The 8,505-nt window shown below is 31.9% G+C and overlaps 2 protein-coding genes across 4 annotated transcripts in view; both read left to right on the forward strand.

The window, feature by feature from the left end:
* Positions 1-2,908, forward strand: part of LOC112903944 (alpha,alpha-trehalose-phosphate synthase [UDP-forming]-like) — a 66,270-nt gene extending 63,362 nt beyond the window's left edge. For all 3 annotated transcript variants that reach the window (XM_025976863.1, XM_025976864.1, XM_025976862.1), the window contains exon 3: positions 2,680-2,908. In XM_025976863.1, the coding sequence (XP_025832648.1) occupies positions 2,680-2,878 (199 nt within the window). In that variant the 3' untranslated portion in view covers positions 2,879-2,908. The remainder of the gene's footprint in view (positions 1-2,679) is intronic.
* A 4,979-nt stretch (positions 2,909-7,887) lies between these two features.
* LOC108732480 (alpha,alpha-trehalose-phosphate synthase [UDP-forming]) overlaps positions 7,888-8,505 on the forward strand; it is a 15,153-nt gene continuing 14,535 nt past the window's right edge. Inside the window, exon 1 of the mRNA XM_025976861.1 lies at positions 7,888-8,334. Coding sequence (XP_025832646.1) covers positions 8,216-8,334 — 119 coding nt within the window. The 5' untranslated portion in view covers positions 7,888-8,215. The remainder of the gene's footprint in view (positions 8,335-8,505) is intronic.

Here is an 8,505-nt window from a genome sequence, read left to right on the forward strand (position 1 = left end):
ATTAACAGATAGATTATTACTAATTATTATCAATGATAATATCTATTAATCATTTTTCAATCCAGGTTCTTCTTCTTCGTTATTAATAAAAAAAATAATATAATTCAGAATTTTAAAATAATTTCTCCTTTTTCTTCAAATTTGAACAGTACTGTTAATGGCTGTTTAATTAATAAAAAGTGAAATATTGCTCACAATATTTATTTGACAATCCTAGATATCAATTTATTTGAATTTAAGTATAGAAAATAAATCCCCTGTCAATGTATGCTGGCCCAAGATTTATCAGCCGAGGGTATTATAGTCAAACGATCGTTAACTCTGGCAGTTCCTACATGGGATTTTTCCTAATAATAGTACTTGTGACTTTCCTCATAACTTTTTTCTTTGTACAATAAGTAGCACAATGCTCTCCCCAAGTATTTTTTGCAATCTTGGGCTCACGAGGACTCATGTCATTAACTAAATTTTGTTGTTCCTTTTTCTTTTTTCATTTAGTATTTTTTTTTTTCTTTTTTAAAGTCCTTTTTAGGTCGTTTGTATCTTAAGTATTGAATTATAGGGTTTTGCTACTATATTTGTCCGTTGTTTTTGAATGGCATTGTTAGAGTATTAAGTGCAAATATTAATGGTCGCTAATGCGCAATTTGGCAGGTTAGACTAAGGAAATCAGTTCCCTGTGGCATGGAGCAGTCCCTTTTGTTATGAAATTGTAAGGGACTACTAATCATCATCATCATCATCATAAGGTCATCAGTCCTAAGACTGGACACTCAGTTCCACTCTTTCCTATCCTGAGCTGAACTTCGCATTTCCCTATAACTAGAACAATCCACATCCTTAACTATTTGCGAACAGTAATCTAACCTAGGTCTACCTCCTAACTCCTGTTTCTGCCTCTAATATGTTTCCGACTAGACCTTCATGTCTACTAATGAATGAAAGTTATTCTCTTCAAAAGGTCATGATCAGAATACTTTACATTTTTCTATTTTTGTATGTTCACTAGCGTGAATGCTTTGTTATGTATAAACTTGCACTCATAAATAAATATTGCAGACGTTTCGTTTGGAATTCATACTGATCAGCAATTATTCGCGTGAAAGGATCTTATGTAATGCAATTACTTATCTGTAAAACTTCTGACTGATGTGTCGTAGGTTACCGTTTACGCTAACCATAAACGATAATAGTTGTATTGTTTGCTATTCTGTCATGCCTCGAGAAGGTTCTTCCGCATTAGCGATTATTTGCAGGAAGTTACGGAAGCACGTCTTTAGAAGCTCATGCAAGTGCACTTAGTTCCTATTTGTAACTTGTACGGCGAAATTATAAATAAAGTATTCCACGAAACTTTCCATCCATCTTCTATTTACGATAAATAATTTTTTTTTGGGTATGTTGTTACGCTATTTCTTCGCAAATTTTATGAACTGATTTTAGTGATTCTTATTTATAGGATAGGTTATATTTCCAGGGCGCTCCTATTTAAATTTGAAGAAAATATTCTATTTCCAAAGATGGAAAAATTAACGCACCCTCGTTATTTCGATGATTTTTTTAACTTTTTAGATCAAAATTTGTGCATACCCATAGGCAAAGTGTTAAAGTCGGCTTTTATACGTCAGTATATTTAAATTATATTACCAACACTTGTAAAAATCAGTTAATAAAATGACACATATCTTCGTTCCTACTCTCTAACATTATCTTCTTATGAGTAACCTAACCTACAACTCTTAACCATGGCCAACTGAAGTTAGAATAGTCCCTAATTTGCAACAAGCACCAGAATCCTTATTCCAATTAAGTATATTATCGACCTAATTAATGCCAATGTAACTGGAATATTTTTATTGCACCTTACCAATAAATATGTTAGCTGAGCATTACAATGTTTTCTAAATTTTGTCATATATAAGGGCGTTCAAGTCATTCTTTTATTTTCTGCTTCTTTTTTTTTTCTTTGGTACACGAATCTAAATCAAAATAGAAACTTCTGCATTCTCTAAATCTGTTTCACACGCTTTGACTAAAATTTGTAACCAATGCAAGTCAGAATATTGTGTAATCTACAAACAATTATGGTAATTTTAAATACAGTATAAACTCTATTTAAGGAGTATCGATTTAACGACAGACTCCCTAAAACATCGAAATGACTTGACTCTAGTTGGTTTACATTGTTGTCCATACAATGATACACTCTACGTAGCATCACATCCACTCTAAATAACAACAATAAATCATTGTTAAGCAATAAAAAGTACTTTCTAGGTAATATTTGTCTCGATTATCGACATCATACGTACCGAAGATTCTAAGAAATTCGCAAAGAACGTTGATTTTTTTAGATCAAAGGAGTCGTTAAGTTAGGTTGTTAAGCATTATCTATAGGCACGTTATCACATTCTTAATTGCTCACAAACATTCAAACTGTGAACATGGCTAGTAAAAGAAAATACTTTATTAGTAAATGCATTGTGTATTATAATAGTAAAATAAAATTGATTTTTCTTATCTTCATTTAATGACAACTCTCAATAACGCCATAGATGCGCAATCCCTTAAGTGTCACTATACAGAGTTTATACTGTAGTAAAGAATAATTACAGAAGAGCAATGTAAGACTATTGCGTTCTATTTAACTATTGCACTAGAAACCATCTTTTTTTTTAGCGCCGGTGGGTTAGTTACTGCAGTTGCACCCGTTGTAATTAATACTAATGGTTTGTGGGTTGGTTGGCCAGGAATCCATTTGGAAGATCCTAACGAGCCAATCCCGGAATCGAGACCGGATGATATCACCCCAACAGCTGGACTCAAGTCTGAAAAGGTTAGTTATTTTTTGAGTTTTTATTTAAAAATATGTACTTAGTGTAAATTGTAAAAAAACTGATTATTTCAAAATCTACATATATATATAAAAAAAGTCGTGTTAGTTACTCTTCAAATTTGAACAGTACTGTTAATGGCTGTTTAATTAATAAAAAGTGAAATATTGCTCACAATATTTATTTGACAATCCTAGATATCAATTTATTTGAATTTAAGTATAGAAAATAAATCCCCTGTCAATGTATGCTGGCCCAAGATTTATCAGCCGAGGGTATTATAGTCAAACGATCGTTAACTCTGGCAGTTCCTACATGGGATTTTTCCTAATAATAGTACTTGTGACTTTCCTCATAACTTTTTTCTTTGTACAATAAGTAGCACAATGCTCTCCCCAAGTATTTTTTGCAATCTTGGGCTCACGAGGACTCATGTCATTAACTAAATTTTGTTGTTCCTTTTTCTTTTTTCATTTAGTATTTTTTTTTTTCTTTTTTAAAGTCCTTTTTAGGTCGTTTGTATCTTAAGTATTGAATTATAGGGTTTTGCTACTATATTTGTCCGTTGTTTTTGAATGGCATTGTTAGAGTATTAAGTGCAAATATTAATGGTCGCTAATGCGCAATTTGGCAGGTTAGACTAAGGAAATCAGTTCCCTGTGGCATGGAGCAGTCCCTTTTGTTATGAAATTGTAAGGGACTACTAATCATCATCATCATCATCATAAGGTCATCAGTCCTAAGACTGGACACTCAGTTCCACTCTTTCCTATCCTGAGCTGAACTTCGCATTTCCCTATAACTAGAACAATCCACATCCTTAACTATTTGCGAACAGTAATCTAACCTAGGTCTACCTCCTAACTCCTGTTTCTGCCTCTAATATGTTTCCGACTAGACCTTCATGTCTACTAATGAATGAAAGTTATTCTCTTCAAAAGGTCATGATCAGAATACTTTACATTTTTCTATTTTTGTATGTTCACTAGCGTGAATGCTTTGTTATGTATAAACTTGCACTCATAAATAAATATTGCAGACGTTTCGTTTGGAATTCATACTGATCAGCAATTATTCGCGTGAAAGGATCTTATGTAATGCAATTACTTATCTGTAAAACTTCTGACTGATGTGTCGTAGGTTACCGTTTACGCTAACCATAAACGATAATAGTTGTATTGTTTGCTATTCTGTCATGCCTCGAGAAGGTTCTTCCGCATTAGCGATTATTTGCAGGAAGTTACGGAAGCACGTCTTTAGAAGCTCATGCAAGTGCACTTAGTTCCTATTTGTAACTTGTACGGCGAAATTATAAATAAAGTATTCCACGAAACTTTCCATCCATCTTCTATTTACGATAAATAATTTTTTTTTGGGTATGTTGTTACGCTATTTCTTCGCAAATTTTATGAACTGATTTTAGTGATTCTTATTTATAGGATAGGTTATATTTCCAGGGCGCTCCTATTTAAATTTGAAGAAAATATTCTATTTCCAAAGATGGAAAAATTAACGCACCCTCGTTATTTCGATGATTTTTTTAACTTTTTAGATCAAAATTTGTGCATACCCATAGGCAAAGTGTTAAAGTCGGCTTTTATACGTCAGTATATTTAAATTATATTACCAACACTTGTAAAAATCAGTTAATAAAATGACACATATCTTCGTTCCTACTCTCTAACATTATCTTCTTATGAGTAACCTAACCTACAACTCTTAACCATGGCCAACTGAAGTTAGAATAGTCCCTAATTTGCAACAAGCACCAGAATCCTTATTCCAATTAAGTATATTATCGACCTAATTAATGCCAATGTAACTGGAATATTTTTATTGCACCTTACCAATAAATATGTTAGCTGAGCATTACAATGTTTTCTAAATTTTGTCATATATAAGGGCGTTCAAGTCATTCTTTTATTTTCTGCTTCTTTTTTTTTTCTTTGGTACACGAATCTAAATCAAAATAGAAACTTCTGCATTCTCTAAATCTGTTTCACACGCTTTGACTAAAATTTGTAACCAATGCAAGTCAGAATATTGTGTAATCTACAAACAATTATGGTAATTTTAAATACAGTATAAACTCTATTTAAGGAGTATCGATTTAACGACAGACTCCCTAAAACATCGAAATGACTTGACTCTAGTTGGTTTACATTGTTGTCCATACAATGATACACTCTACGTAGCATCACATCCACTCTAAATAACAACAATAAATCATTGTTAAGCAATAAAAAGTACTTTCTAGGTAATATTTGTCTCGATTATCGACATCATACGTACCGAAGATTCTAAGAAATTCGCAAAGAACGTTGATTTTTTTAGATCAAAGGAGTCGTTAAGTTAGGTTGTTAAGCATTATCTATAGGCACGTTATCACATTCTTAATTGCTCACAAACATTCAAACTGTGAACATGGCTAGTAAAAGAAAATACTTTATTAGTAAATGCATTGTGTATTATAATAGTAAAATAAAATTGATTTTTCTTATCTTCATTTAATGACAACTCTCAATAACGCCATAGATGCGCAATCCCTTAAGTGTCACTATACAGAGTTTATACTGTAGTAAAGAATAATTACAGAAGAGCAATGTAAGACTATTGCGTTCTATTTAACTATTGCACTAGAAACCATCTTTTTTTTTAGCGCCGGTGGGTTAGTTACTGCAGTTGCACCCGTTGTAATTAATACTAATGGTTTGTGGGTTGGTTGGCCAGGAATCCATTTGGAAGATCCTAACGAGCCAATCCCGGAATCGAGACCGGATGATATCACCCCAACAGCTGGACTCAAGTCTGAAAAGGTTAGTTATTTTTTGAGTTTTTATTTAAAAATATGTACTTAGTGTAAATTGTAAAAAAACTGATTATTTCAAAATCTACATATATATATAAAAAAAGTCGTGTTAGTTACACTATTTATAACTCAAGAACGGCTGAAGCGATTTGGCTGAAAATTGGTAGGGAGGTACCTTNATCCATACTGGACCTATTCAACAGACCCATTCCCGATCCAGCCAAAAGTTTCATAACGGATCCGTTTAAAGGATCAGGATTATTTTTTTCTTTTTATTAATTTGGCATAAAATAATCAATATTATCATTTTACCTTAATTTTATTAATGAACTCAAGTACACTTTAAATATGTTCCAAACAGTAACTATTTATTATTTTTATTTTCTTTATTCCAATATTTGACATTATTTATGATTCTACCTACGGCATCATAAAATTCTTTATCTTTAAACGTGATTCCATGGTCTTTTAAATCTTCACGCATGATTTGTTCATTGTTTGACGAACAATATTGCATACAGAATAAATCAGGTAAAAAATAAAGTTCTGTATTATGATCCAGTTCAGAACATCGGATAAAATCTTGATTTAAAGATTGTACCGAAATCGTAATAGAATTTGTAGCATTGGATTGTGATAAGAAATTGGTCAGATGACTGGATTAAGGGATAGGATACTTTATTATGATCAATTTCTAATCAGATGGTTGGATCAAGAGATAGAGTACTGTACTCTCATCAGAAACTCATCAGATGGGTGGATCAACGGATAGAGTACTGTACTCTGATCAGAAACTGATCAGATGCCCGTATTACGGAAAATCTGATCCGCATCTGATCATAATCCGGGTTCTCTGAACTAATTTCTAATCGGGTCGAGGTACAGACTTTTCGTACTCTTAAAAATTTCTTGTAAAATTTTATGAAAAAGTAGGTACTTTTCGTTAATAATTTTTTCCATCTTATACTACCATATCAATTAGCGCATGAGTTTAATTTAGGACGTCCTGATCTTTAATCATCCCTAGGATAAAAATTACTGCGACGGAATTCCTGAAGCTGTTTTATTGAGTGCAGATTGCATTTCAACAAAGTACGTACTTGTCTTACCGATAAGCCTATCTCAAAATTATTAGGAGTGAGTGTGAAAGCGTGGCCTAATGTAGAACTTTCTGATATTACATTAAACATCCATGGGTTTTGCTACAGATTTCGGGTAACCGCTTTTGTAATTATGTTGGTGAATTTGTGAAGTATTTGTTACTAAGGCTCTAAGAATCTTATTCAAAACATTTTTATTGAAGGGGAATTTAGGGAAAAAGGGATACTTGTAAACTAGGAATATAATAAATTGTAAACCTTAAAGAGCAATATCCACATCGAATAAATGGTAGATTTTCAAAAAATAAAATAGAATATATAATCTTCCTTTTTAAATACCGAAGAAACATTAGATAAAATTCGACGTTCACGTATTAATATAATGATAATGATAATTAAGGATAATAAATCCCACTCATTGATTGCATACCTCTGGTATAATGATTTTATTTACTCCATTATCTTGGTTTTATTACATATCACTTACATGGTTAAAAATGTGATATTAAAATACCGGAATTTTAAGTTAATATTTAAATAATAAAAAAAATAATCATTATTCATTAAGATTAAACTGTGTATATAGTGATATGAGTTTATTCACCAATGTTTTGTCTCGATGACGTTCAATGTGTATTTTTAATGAAATTTGGCTCCCGAATTCCACCGATAGGAAGTAACTAATTAAAACTAATACCATACATTAACCATAAAAGCATTGACAAGGTTTAAGCAATAATAATGTCTGTTACATATTGATCTAAAATTTTATAGATTTTGAATGAGTTAATTTTATTTAATTCATCGTCCTAATTTGTATTTGTACTGAATGGACACAGAATTTTACATTTTAGCATATTAGTTTATTCTTTTTCACAGAGAATTAAAAAGAAAAGTGATGTATTTCTTAGTTTGGTATTGTTTGTTAATCTGTTAGGATTGTTTTAAGTAGATTAGATTGTTTATGATGTTTACGTTTATAGTGCAGGGGGGAGCCTGTAGGAGTTCTTTTTTTTGACCATGTACGCTTATTTAAGTGTTTAAGAATTGTCACGTTTTTCAGTAGATACAGTTTTGTTATGTAAGGTGCTACATGCCTAACGATATGTAAAGCGGGAAAAAATGATACCCAAGCGTTCTTGGTTATCATTCGAGCCGACTATTTGACGCATTACGTTTGTGTCCAAATACAAATTAATCGAAAACAACACTTTTAATATTTAGAGGCCAGAAGAGCAGATAACCCTGACCAGTGCTTGCTATTCAATCTCGATCTTTGTTCCTTTTTTTTGATTAAAAGCATCTTCAATTGCGAGAGTTTCTTTAGTTTTGTTTTGCTAATGTTCAGTGTTCCATCGAAGTATCTAATCCTTTCCATGATAACGAGTAGTGGATTTTAATAAACCGACCTAATTTACTTCACATTTACTAACAAAATTGTTGCGTCTTTGTATTGTTATTGAAAATCAATTATGATTCCTAAACTACTTATAGATGTGGTGACCTCCACGGGGAGTATGATCGTTGTCTCCAATCGACTTCCGTTTGTACTCAAAAGGAACGAAGAAGGAAAATTGGAAAGGACAGCTAGGTAAGTTGCATTTTTATACATCTACGAGAATACCTAATATGTGGTAACAAAGTTGGACATACAGGTATTCTCTTTAAATTATTTAAAATACTATTTGTATGTTGAATTAAAAATTATAAAAACTCAGTAGGTTTTACCATTGACGATTATTAGTTCATAACGGATCCGTTT

The sequence above is a fragment of the Agrilus planipennis genome, unplaced genomic scaffold (assembly GCF_000699045.2).
Source record: "Agrilus planipennis isolate EAB-ADULT unplaced genomic scaffold, Apla_2.0 scaffold23, whole genome shotgun sequence".
In the NCBI taxonomy this organism is placed as follows: Eukaryota; Metazoa; Arthropoda; class Insecta; order Coleoptera; family Buprestidae; genus Agrilus; species Agrilus planipennis.